The 13,556-nt window shown below is 36.3% G+C and overlaps 1 protein-coding gene across 1 annotated transcript in view; it reads right to left on the bottom strand.

Annotated features, from left to right (window-relative positions):
* The window catches only part of LRIF1 (ligand dependent nuclear receptor interacting factor 1), a 15,182-nt gene extending 2,737 nt beyond the window's left edge, over positions 1–12,445 (bottom strand). The window contains exons 1-2 of the mRNA XM_007449285.1: positions 12,378–12,445; positions 100–1,609 (exon numbers count right to left, since the gene is read on the bottom strand). Of these exons, the coding sequence (XP_007449347.1) occupies positions 100–1,609; positions 12,378–12,445 (1,578 nt within the window). The remainder of the gene's footprint in view (positions 1–99; positions 1,610–12,377) is intronic.
* Between the last annotated feature and the right edge of the window lie 1,111 nt (positions 12,446–13,556).

The raw sequence follows: 13,556 nt of genomic DNA, 5'->3' as shown, positions 1-13,556 counted from the left end.
GGGAAAGAGAGGTATCATAGATAACTAACTTTGAGAATTAAGAAAGAAAAATTTTCTATATACATAGATAAAAAGAACACCCTAACATGGGAAAATTACCTTTGGTTCTTGGTCTCTGAAAACACACTGTTGTGAAGTAACAGTTGTTGCATCAACAGAGGAACTTATTTTCTCTATGCTGTGGATGATATTTCCTTTTCTGGGGGAATTTTGTCCTGTACTAAATCCATCTGGAAAGTCTGGCTTTGAGAATAAAGTCTTACTCTGCTTTAAGTAGTTAATTGATTGGTTCATACTATGTGGGTTTGGGGTAGAAAGAGATGGTTTCTCCACTTTCTTATTCTTCTCTGCCCTTAGATTGGCCATGGAAGCAAGCTGGGTATTTGAAAGTGATTTTGTCTCCATCTGGGAAGATTTACTTTTAGCCAAAACAATATTTACAACCTCTCTGGATATTTCTGTGACTGGACTTGAACTTACTATCTGTGATGTATCTTTTCTTGGTGGAATATCAGGAGAAACAGAATTCTCTTGGTCAATTTGTGACGGCAAAACATCTGTCCCCTTTTTAGCCAATAGATAGACTTTCCCATTAAACATAACCAAAGCATTATCTTTAATAGGCATACTTTTGGATTGTGTCCCACTAGGACTGATGGTACTCAATGGTGGCATATTTACAGTATTATCTCCCAAACTTTTCCTATCTACAAAAGTTTTTAAAATCTTTGAAGCCACATTATTTGAAGATTTAACAGGAACAAGAGATGGAGTGCAAGGCTGTAGATTCTCTTGAAAAATCCATTTCACTGGAGCAGCTTGAGAATGCTGACCACCTTTTAATTGTGTCTCTTTAGCAACATTCATTGGAATCTGTGTGGTATTTAGTATCATTGGCTTTGCTATTTCTGTAACAGGTTTTGGGTAAATGTTTTGAAAGTTCTTGGTAACTACATTTTTCACTGTATTTACAGGAGATACAAAAATAACAGTTGGTATTTGGGAGGCCTCAACTGTTCCTGAGGTACTTGTGGTTGCAGCTGCAAGTATCTTTTGCTGAACTGAAGGAGGCAATGAAGACGCTGGTACAGATTTCACTTCAGCATGGGCTGGAATCTGTAAATGATGCCCAGAAGGCAAAACCGGAGACTTCACAGTCATTGGAAGACTCTGGGTATTTACTAAAATATAAGATGAATCATTTTGTGTTGAGGAGGGAGAAACAGCAAACGTTTGCATGGTGAGTCCATCAATTTTCACACCATGACTCTGAACTTTAGAAACTGATGAGGTAAAATTTTCAGTTCCCACAGAAGTAACTCTAACTTTTTCTGCTGTGTCTACTGTTCTTGTAAGAAAATAGTTTGAAGAACTGGCTGGCTGAAAAATGGGCAATTGAACTGATGCACTTGTGGAAGAGCTGGAAATCTGAGTCTGAAAAGTAACTTGAACTGGATTTCCTGTATTCCCTTTCAAAGCATCAGACATGACTGTAGATTGAACTAGTGGTATAAGATTTCCAGAGGAATTAGGAATTGGAAGTAATTGCAGAAGATTTTTTCCATCCGAGCCAATCGTCTGAACTACTTGGTACATGCAGCCTGAAACACTTAAAAGAACATCGAGTAAATAAATACAACATACTACATGGTATATACATTTTATTTAAAAACAAGTATTTGCAAATACTATGTTTTAAAAATAAAAATTTATAAAATATAATAACGTAAGTATGTAATTTGTCACTTTGAGTTTTCAAAGTGAAATACTGCAAAAGAAAGAGTTTGAAGATGTAGAAGAGATAAAGATATGGTCAGCTTTGATATAGATCTCCTCACATGATTAGGCAATGGGTATAAGACATTAGCATTTATTCCTAAAAGTAGACTTTTCTAAGTTTTACCCTGTATAAAATTTCAGCTACTAGAATATGCTCCTCTTAAACTATTAGCATCCTTCCTTCTTTTCCTTAAATTCTTTCCTCTAGTCTTTCTCCTTTATTATTATTGACCAGGATTCTTATTTTACCTCCATTTACGCTTATTCTACTTCCCTCACTTTTTTCTCCCCCTACCCAATCTGTTCTGTATTCTTCCTACTGATAATGACAAGTTCTACTGTCAGCCATTCTTTGGCTTAAGGCATCTCTTAAGATGATACCTTAGTTTGCCACATTTCTGGAGACTAAACTGAGTTACTCATGTAGGAACCAGTTTCTTCTTTGATTTATTGTTCCAGCATGTTTGATGTTTGGTGTTAAATAGCTCTTGGTATGGCAATTACTCATATTAGTTCCAATTGTCAGTCAACCCATATTTATAATAGCAACATCATTTCAGCTGAATGGTTTTCAGTGAATGTGGAATACACTGGAAGTCAATAATATTTTTAACTTAGCCTATTTTGATTCTATTAAAAGTTATCAGCTATTACTTAGCACAGATTATCTGATTTTTTTTAAAAAATCCAATAGTAATCTGTATCTGTTTGTATAATCAATTATTTGTAGATTACTTAAATGCAGACACCTCAAGTTAAACCTGAAACCATCCTTCAGTTCTTGGAAAATACTAAACCCTCATGGGACTCAGGGTAGTCACACATGCTACTTATTCTTCACCCACCCATATACTCAACTCTCAACATACATGATACTTCCCAGAAGATACATTCTCTGGCCACCTTAACTACCGTTGCTCTTCCTTCACAGGTAATAATATTATACCTGTTAGTTTCCTTCATGGTACATATCATAAGTTGTCATCATATATTAATGGATTTTTTCCACTGGTCTACATATTGTATCTCATACTAAATTCCAGCAATATGGGTACAGAGTCCATGTCCTATAGACCCAATATGGCCTTACATGGCTAAGATTAAATGAAAAAAATTTAAGAATGAAAAATAATAATAATTAGAATTCTCAGTAGTGTAAAGGTGTGTTTTTCTGCCTTTAGGTGTTTTTAAAGCTTCAGGTATTAATACAAATCAAAACCAAAAATTCTATGCATCCTAGGAAGCACTGGATTTAGTTTTACCTTTCTGCAACCCCAAATAACATAATTATATCCTTATAAATATTTAAAAGTTTTCTGGCCCTTTGATAGCACTTCAAAATGTTATATTTACTTTCAATAAATTAAAGTTAATCTCTAAAGAAGTATGAACATAAAAAGTATGAATTCTTGCTTTGACAGCTTGAAGAAGAAAACCCACCTTCACCTCCTCCCTATCCCCCAAAAAGCAAATATAAACTGGATCAGAACTTAATTTATTAAACCAAAATTTACTGAGTGTCTGTTATGGTTTAGGCACCAGACTCAGTTATGTAGCTCAGTAAGCCACAGCCTGGGGCCAAGTCTGGCCCTCTCCCTGTTTTTGTATAGTACACAAGCTAAGAATGGTCTTTATATTTTAATTTAAAAAAATCACAAAAATAAAATTTTGTGATATATGAAAATTATGAGTTTCAAAACTCTGTATCCATAAACAAAGTTTTATTAGTACACAGTCACACACATTTTTTTATGTATTGTACATGGCTGCTTTCTGCTGCAACAACAGAGTTAAGTAGTTGCAGCAAAGATCACATGGCCTATAAAGCCTAAACATTTACTATCTGGTCCTTTACAGAAAATGTTTGCTAGCCTCTAAGCTAGTTCAACCCACAATCCCTAAAAGAACTTAAAATGCTGGGTACACGGACATGTAAATAGGCAATTTTTATTGAGATAAATGATGTACTTGGAAGAGTACAAAAATGCTCACTCCTTTTCTTTAAACATTTTCTTCCCAAGGTTTCCTAGATATGACATACTTCTATCCCTGTAGTGACTCCTCAGTCTTCTTTGCCAACTCATCCTGCTTGAATCAACCTTAAAATGCTGGAATTCACCAAAGCTTAGAGTAAATTCTTCTCTTCTTACTCTGTCAGCTTTCCTCCAGATGATTTATTTTATATGCATGATTTCAACTAAACTACCATTTATATATCAACAATTCAAATAGTTATATCTTAGCTCCTTTGAGATTCAGGCTTATATGTCCAACTTCCCTCTTGACATTTCCATTCAGAATCTCAAACGCACCTAAAACTCAACATGGTCTTTTCCAGTGTTTTTCCTTCAGTAAATGGCATCCGAACTATCTTAGATGCCTAAATCTGAACAAGTAATTCCAACTTTCTTACCATCTGTATTCAACCTATCACAAAATCCTGTTGATATTAACTCCTAAATTTCTCTCGATCTATTCAATCGTTTACAAATCAATTGTTCCCACTCTAGTCCATCTCTGGCTTGGTCTATTATGGTAGCTTCATAACTGGCCTTTTCTTCAGTCTACCATCTCCTCTTCAGATTACTCAGCACTCTAACGCTAGCCCTTCCCAGCTTAAAACATTTCATCAGCTTCCACTTTCTTTGAGTGGTAGAAAGAAAATCAAGAGATTCTGATGCAATGGAAGCCAAAGGAAGAGTGAGTTTCAAAAAAATTGGGCAATTCTATTGAAAGTTTCTGAGAGGCCAAAGAGGATGCAGGTTAAAAATGTATACTGGAATTAAGGGCATGAGGATCACTGATGGCTTTAAAAGAGCAGTTTGGTGAGGAAAGAAGTTGGTAGGAGTGAATATGAAGAAAGAATATGAAGACAACAAGGATAGACAACTCTTTTATGAACTTTGACTGTAAGAGGAAGAGAAAAACTGGAAAGCAGCTGGAAATTAAATGGGGTCAAAGAAAAGATCTTTTTTTTTTAATGTTAGGTGAACAGAGCATAAATGCTCATGTGAGTCAACGAAAGGAAGAGACTGGTAATAAAGGAGAAAAAGGGGTAATTAATAATGTAAAGTTTGAAAAGGAGGTAGGAAATTGAGACCATAAGACAGTTGAAGGGACTGAACCTTAAAGAGAGCTGGAGAAGTATGTCTTTTCATCGCAACTGGAAGAGAGGTTAGGTGCATCTGCAGGTAAATTTAAAGCTTTGGCATTAGAAGTTTGAGGTAATTCTGATCTAGTGGCTTTTACTTGCACTATGAAATAAGGACATGACATCATTTGCTAAGAAGAGCAAAAACAGGGAGAGATTTTAGGATAATCAAAAAGATTTGAAACAGTCTTTGTGAAAAAATAAGCTGACCTCAGAAAATATGAGTCATCAGGCAGTGTTGATGGCCCAGGGAGATAGGTAATGATCATGCATTCATAGTAATACCAAACTGTGCTCATGAGAGTCTCCTTGTTTCACCAGGTACAGGCAGAGAAAGTAAATCACCGAGTTCATCCAAGATTGGGGTGGCTTCAGAAGGGTATAACAAAAATCAAAGAGGAGCAAAAGATTTTAGGGTACTGAAAAAAATTACCAAATGATGAAATACAGAATCTATACTAGACGGGAAGGAAATGAGAACATAAAAGGCTAATGTATAGGGAGAAAATAAAGGGAATGGACTGAGGGCCAGATAAATAACAGTCAGAGTGGGAATACTTAAACAACTAAGCTAAAATATAGGAACTGGTGTTTGGACAGCAGGATGCCTAAATCAAGAATTTTGTAGATGCAGCAATTTCATCTGATAACAAGAACTACAGAAGTGGATAGCTGGTGATAGAATGGAGAAAACACTGAGGAAAAAGATCTTTGTACTGAAAGACCAGGTGACAAAGAGGTTATCCATACAGAAGCTAAAGTTATGTAGGATTAGAGAGAAGATTGGGATGTGGGTGCCAAGTTCAGTGACAGAAAGTTAGTAGATGGTGTTAATGAACCATAATTAGGACCATCTACCAACTTTCTGTCACTGATATGGCAAAAAGTTGTCCTGAAGCCCACTGTCTTCTGCAATCTATTTTCTTTCCCATTATTCTACAACACCTTATTCTCAAAGATTATGAAATATGTCCGCACAGTTAAATCTGGCTTTACTCTATACTCATTCCCTAGGTGCTCTCTGCTGAAATTAACACTGGTGGCTAATTATCCCTCCATCTTGAACCTCTTTCTACTACGATTTCCATTGTGTACAATATTTCTTGTCTTTCCTAATGTTGCCTTTCTTATTCATTTTCTGCATTTTAAGTATCCAACTATGACTTCCCAAAGTACAGTTCTTGACCCTGTTTTTTCTTTAACACATTCTTCCTTTGTAAATCAACCATACTTCAATAAAAAAATAAAATTTAAAAAAGGTATTCTTCCTTAAAGACTGCACCAAGGTAATAGTTCAAAGCTTCAACTATTACCTTCAACTATCTCTTCTGCAATGATGACTCTCACGTTATATCCTTTTATTCTATCCCCTAATATTGACCTCAATTCCATATTTGTGATGTCTGACCAAACATTTTCACTTTTAATACCATTACTTTAAAGTTAAAATTACTCTGTACTGAAAACTACTAGTCTATTTTACTATCCAGTCATGTGTCAGCACTACTGTTTTCCAGGTCACTTAGGTCTTAAATCACCTCGTAATCTCTATCTTTACCACCCTCTTTATTCACCTTTAATTCACCCATAGTACTTTGTATAGATGCTTACAAAGGATAAACATTCAATAAATGTACACTGAATGAATCACCAAGTCTATAAAATTTGTTTTTTTTCTTTTTTACAGCTCTTACTCATATTCTCTTTCTTCACCTTTGCCACTTCTACTTGCTAGATCAGACCTGCATCACCTTGTATCTAGTCCTCATTATCTCATTCCTATGTTTGGCTCTGACTTTTAAACTAGTTTTTCTGACTGTGGCCATTATCATTATGTATCTCTGGCAGACTAAATCATTGTTTTCATCCTGTTACCTCCTTGCTCAAAGTTTCAGTAATTCATCATTGCCAATTCAGCCTGACATGAAAATCATCTACAATCTAGCCCCAACCAATCTCTACAATAGTACCACCTAGAACATCTCAGCATAAAATCTCTGGTCCTACCAGAAAGGTCTCTACTATTCTGGATTGTCTCATGTACATTATTTACTCTAAGTATTCTTTAAGGATTTTTTTTCTTCTCTAACAATTTAAAACATAGTTATAAACTGAGGATCAATCCATCTTCTCCATGAAATATCTGCTAGTCACTCAAACTCATATTAATTTCTTCCAAGTTGGAATCCCTAAAGCACTCTCATTGGTGCCACTAATGCTAGGAGTTACATAATGCCTTCTATATGGCCTTTGATCTATTAGTTAATTTTTAAAAATGAGTAAAGTATTTTTTTCCTCAGTGAGCTTGAAACCCCTTATGGTCAGAGACTATATCATTTATTTTGTAACTGTTCTTCCAATACCAAGCACAGTAGGCCCTCAAAAAATTATATAAAAAATAAGGCAGCTCTTTCAAATATTTCAAATATATTGAAATGTCTCAATACCTTTATTGTTTAGTCTCATTTAGTTTATGTACTTCATTTGTCAGTAACACCTGGCTAACACATTAGAAGCTTCAACAGAGCAGAACACACGCTTTTATAATTAATTATTTGCATGGGGCAAACACATTTTAATTGGCATATTAGTTAAACAAATCACACAGAATTCTGATGCTTCATTCACATACTTTATTATATGGCCCCTATATTTCCGCTTTATAAAAACATTTATATTGCACAAACTCTTTTCAAATCTAATCACGGATTTTTCCTCTCTTCTTCACTTCCCCTCCAAAAAAGGGAAGGAAAATACAGTTTCTTCTATGTCAGTATATCAGTAGAGATTCATACAATCTACAAGAGACCATAAATTCCTTAAGGGTAGGTTATTCTATTCATATCTATATTCTCTACACCTAATAGAGCAACTGGCATACTGTAGACAATATTGGCTGAATTGACTCCTACAAGCTCTGATTTTTAAAAAGTCTGTGATTTCCTAGTAACAAATGGAATGAGTTCTAAAAATTAAACTGAAATGCAGAATGCTAAGGAAAGAAGTGATAAATCAGGGTGAAATTCATACTTCTTCAATCAATGTATATATTTTTCAGCTATAGAAGAGATCTTCCACTTAACATACTAAAACCCTATAAAGATTCTGTTTTCTTAAAGATCATATTCTGTTAGCTAAGGTTAGAACTAAAACTAAAACCAGACTTTGCATCCCACACTCTGGTTAGGTCACTTAAAAGAAGAGTAATCAACATGCTAATTACTTTAAACCAACTAGGATTTGAACTGAGAAACTACACTGGAAAACTAATACAGTTTAAGACTTTAAAAGAGAACACAGGAATACATTAGAAAGATTATGGGCTTCTAATCCTGGCTCTTCCAATTATTAGTTGATTGACTTTGGTAAATTTACTTAACCTCTTTGAATCTTTCTTCATTTGTAAAGGTTTGCTATAACTTGTTGGTATTCTAATAAGCTCCCAATATATGCTAGATATCATCTTCCACTAAAATATATAATTGGTGTCCAATAACAAGTAAATGAATCAGGTAATCTTTTGAAAATGTGAGAAATTTAATAAAAGATATATTAAACATACTTATTATATAACTTCTGACATTTTTGACTATTCTAATTTTGAGTGAAGCATTTACAGATTAGATATGGAATGATAAAAATTTTGCAGGTTACTGAACATTTCGTAGATAATTTTGCAAAATTTTCAACTGCTAAGAGATTTTCTTCCATCTTACTCTCTCTAATTCAACATTATGTACATACATAACATACACAAGTACATAATGTAATAATATATGAGATAATATTTACCATATAATATTATATACATAATAGATATGTTATTGTAAACAGGTGTCATTAACTCTAACCCTAATAAACAGTCCAACAAGGTAGGTATTGCCATTCCTATTTTATAGTTGACAAAATGAAGAGTTAGTAATATTAAATAACTTATTCAGAGACATGCTTTCTTGGGCAATCCCATGCATTTTCTTCTATTTACTTTAGCATAACCCTAATATAACAGGGTCCCAAAAATTCATGAATAAACTGAGAGATTAATGAGAAATAGATTTGTTAGCCTTATGGTATGTATGTCTTTCTCTCTCTCTCTGCCTCTTGTACACATACACACACACACACACACACACACACACACACACACACACAAATCACAAAAGCTAAGATAATAACACACTGTACAAACTAAATGCACACTGAACTGACAATGAAACGTTGTCTCTCTAACCAAACCAAGCCCCCTGCTGAGGACACCCATTTTAGCTCCCTATTTAAGAACAAAGGGTCAAAGGCAGATAGAAGCCAACTGTCTATCACTCTCTATTTTCAGCTCTGACCCTGCCTGAGTTTCAGATTCAAATATCTCACTGATTGCTTTCTTGGTGTGTTCCTCACCTCAATTAATTTACCAATATCTACCCAGAAAATTGGCACCATAATTGATCCACTTTTCTTCATGCCAATTCACTGACAAGGTCTGCCTATTTTCCTTTCTATATTTCTTTGAATCCAACCCTTGCTCTACATTAGCTAGTGCAGGCTTTCAGAATATCTGAAAGGACAACTGAAATAGAATCCTTATATGCCTGACCCCTCACCCCCAAATCCACACTGCCATCAGTTACCTAAAACGACACCTGACCATGACAGTTATTTTCTTAAAATCCTCTGAAGGCTCTCCAACAGATGAAGTCTAATCTTTTCAGCAAACCCTTAAGAGCTCTCTATTTATCCCACTTATTACTAGTAATAAGTCATACTGCTGCTTTTTGTTTTTTAATCAATTCCCTCTTCCTGGCATAGCCTGCATTCATCTTTAATTGGATAGCTGATACTTACATTCCCCAACTCAGCCACTCCAGAAACCTTTCCTACAATTCCCTTTCTGTATGCCCTCACAGCATCATCCTGTGCATAACACTATTAAAAAGTGTATTACATCATATCCACCTCTAGACTTAAGGTTTTTCATGGGCATGGCCCATATCCTACTCTTTAGTCAGTCTCTCCATTTAGCAGTCTGTCACATAGCAGGCACTCAGTGAACGTTTTTTAACCAAATGTTTGAATGATACAGATAATAAGTGGTGACCTAGAATATGAACCTAGGTCTCTGTAACTCTACCTTGTTTCTGTAACTCTACCAAGGTCTTTGTAACTCTACTGTACCATTCTGACTCCTGCTTTGCTCTTTGCATATGAAGTCCAAATCTAAATAAACTTAATGTTTACCGTCACAAATATGTTCCAGATTTTTCCTTTGTACTATAAGATTAAATTTGGGTTTTACATTTTATGCACTGATGAAGAGATACTTTTTAAACAATAAACATTCTGTATTACATTACTGAAAAACTTTACAGCAGGAAAGAAGTAACTCAAGAAAAATTCAAGTACCTACAGAAAATAATAAAATCATAGTCATTTTAAACTTATGAAAAAAATGATTTTGTACCATCAAAATATAAGAAAATATAAGAAATATAAGAAAATGAAGCTTCCAATAAACTAAAGAGATGACATTAATCCAACTATTTGCAAAAGTATATTTGGACATCATGCAGATTGTTACTTATTAAAAAGAATAGAATCAAATATGCAATCAATAACCAAAGTAAATGTCAAACAGTTTCAGAAAGGCATCTTGTAAATGTCTGAAGTATGTGATTTAAAATCTAGAGGATTTGAAGAAATAAATGCATTCAAAAATGATAAAAAAAATAATGCATAAACCAATGAGTTAATGAACTCCAGATAACTGATGAATGTAACTAAAACAGAATTCAACTTGTAATGTTTTAAAAATATAGATAGCCAAAAGAAGCAGAAACTGGATAATAGAGTTAAATTACACAATACACAAAAAATAAGGTTCTTACTCTATCTAATTTCTGATATTGAAAAAGAATGCAATCCTGAAACAAATTGTGTTAAATTAGGGTAAATCAGATGTTATCAAATATCCAGTACTAAAACAAGATAGAAGAAATGAACAATCATTAAAGACTAATTCTATTTTTGCATATCTATACAGGGCACTACCTCTGCCTTCCCCCTCAACTTCCACCAAAAATAAGCCAACAAAAAACATACATGCACAAAAGCTGGCTCTTGTTAAGATCTGAAATACAATGGTTCTTTCTTGGCAGTTCTTCCATATGGTTTTAGCTCAACACCTTTGGTGACCATTTCTCTTTAGAATATTATGCATACTTTTTTAAAGTGTTTATTACAATTAGGTTTTATAGCTATTTGTAACTACCTACTTCCTCGGCTAAAATTTGTACAGAAGTAAAGTTGTATCCTTACGATAATAATAATAGCTAACATTTAAATAATGCTTTTCTATTTTTCCTACACTAAGTATTTTAGTATATTCATTCTTTTAATCCTTAAAATACCTCTAGGTCTCTTGGCCTCACAAATAGTAACTAGCAAAGCTAGCATTAAACCTAGTGAGCCCGATTTTCTTCAATTAAAAATGCTCTTCCATGATTTTTACATCTCCATTTCCATGCTTTCTTCTTCACATTTTCCTTCTGCAGGGACTCGTTAACTTTCTTCTCGCCACTTATTATATACCCACAAACCATAGAGAGTACAACTTAAAATATTCTACCTTAGCAAACAATTTTGTTCCAGTTTTATTTCTTCTTGATTAATTTGAGCTTAAAAAAACCACTGAGTTAGTGATAAACTATTGTCTAAATTTACAAATAAGTGTCTAAGAAATACTAGAATCTCCCCCTGACAAACGTAGTTCCTCTACATAAACATCCAATTCGAGACGACATTCTCATTACACCTGCTTCGAATATGCTGTTCGAAGGGATTAACTTTACATGATAATTTCTCTATCTTCACTTTTCTTTATCTTCAAATAAAGCTATTATTCGAAATTTAAAAAATTCGATTCCCTTATTCCAGAACAATTTTTCGGTTTCTATATTCATATACTCTTATCAATTACACAATAATATGTCCTTCCCTTCTCACTAACTCTCTTAAATTACAGCTATTTTCCCTGAAGGTCCAGCGCCACCTGAGCTGCACTTGCTAATCCGCGCGGATTGCTGCGTGTTTTTCTGAGAGTGCGCGAGAATCTTCCAGAAGATTTTGCTCACACAGGCGCGCCGGCCATGTTGATTTTCCTCTCCCGTGGAGATCTACTCTGTCAGCCTATGAAACTTCAGACGCTGGAGTCCTGCGGAGCCAGGGCAGAGGCTGACTGCGTCAGGCTCTGAAGAGGTTTTACGTTTCCGACAGGGATGTGCTCTAAGGGCTCTAAGTGCCAAACTGCCGCGCACTTCCCCTGGAGTGCTCACCCAGCGGGATCAAAGGCATCTGAATTGCAGAACGTCAGGAAACGACGGCCGACTCGACATCCTGCTAAGAGACGGGCGAGGTGCGGCCATGTCGAGGGAGATTCGAAACCGGTACTTACCAGTGCGAGGCGTTGCCTGACTTTTCCTCTGTAGGTTTCAGGAAGACCCTCTGTAGGTTATTGGACATTTTAGAGGAGTGGAAGGGACCAGTACATCCAGGAAAGGGGGCAGTGTCGGGGCCGAGGTCCTCCAAGTGGCGAGAACCAGACCGAGAGAATGTAGGGATGGAGTTGCCCCGTAGCAGATCAGAGGGGTTAGAAGCTGAAAGGAGAGCGACGGCGGGCTCTCGAGAGGGCGTATCCTCAGGCTTCGGATGGAGGCGGCACAGCCACCAGAAACCGGAAGAATCGAAGAGGCTGACGGGGCGGGTCCGTCCCTAACCTCTGAGAAAACAGCCCTGAGTCTCCGCCTCCTCAGCGCCTAGGACATCGCTCCAGAGTCACCGGGAATCAGCGCGGGAGGCGTGGCCTTAGTGGCGCCGCCCCTATCGGTGCCGGGTCAGTGGTGAAGACCAAGCCAGACGGGCTCGGCCAACCCCGCCCACCAAGGCCGCCAGCGAGAGCAAAGCTCAGCCTAGCAGCTTCCGGTATCGCCACATCCGGTCGCCAAGGTGAATGGCTCGCTAACGCCCCGCCCTTATGCTGCAATCCAATCGCAGGTGATGTTTGCTGTCTCTTCTTCCGGATTAAGTAACGAATCGCCAAAGAAAATTCTCCAGATACCTACGCAAAATAAAATGTTTCCGGGGTCAATCGCAAAGTTTCTGCCTTTGTATTCGCCGCTAGTGTAAGTTTCCTCTCCCGCTAGTGTAAGTTTCCTCTCCCGCCAGTGCTTTAAAAGACATCGGAGGGCCCTCTTGAAGCCATATGCGCTCCTGGCGTGAGAAAATTTTAGACGCCTGCCTGTGGCAAGCGCCTGTATTATTGCTACTTCCTGAGGGTTTCTTGGGTTTTTTCGTTTCTTGAAGCTTTGCCTCGAGATTTAACCTAATCTCTCTCTCCACCCCACCCTTAATCCTCGCTCGAAATTACTTATTGTCATATAGTTAACTACTTGATTCTCTAAAAGTTTAATTCCCCATATAGACTTACTTTTTGGCGTCTTTATTTGGATCTCCAGAGAAAAACTTTGCGGAAGTCTCTTGATTCCCGCTGTTAAAATCTCTTATCTGAGGAACAGGTTAAGTCTCTGGCTTCAGCTGGGACTAGAAGGAAGTTGTGGGAGGAGTGGTTTAGGAG

Source organism: Lipotes vexillifer, unplaced genomic scaffold, assembly GCF_000442215.2.
Source record: "Lipotes vexillifer unplaced genomic scaffold, Lipotes_vexillifer_v1.1 scaffold393, whole genome shotgun sequence".
Classification (NCBI taxonomy): Eukaryota; Metazoa; Chordata; class Mammalia; order Artiodactyla; family Lipotidae; genus Lipotes; species Lipotes vexillifer.
The sequence above is the reverse complement of the archived record's forward strand: the minus strand, read 5'-3'. Positions and strand labels throughout refer to the sequence as shown.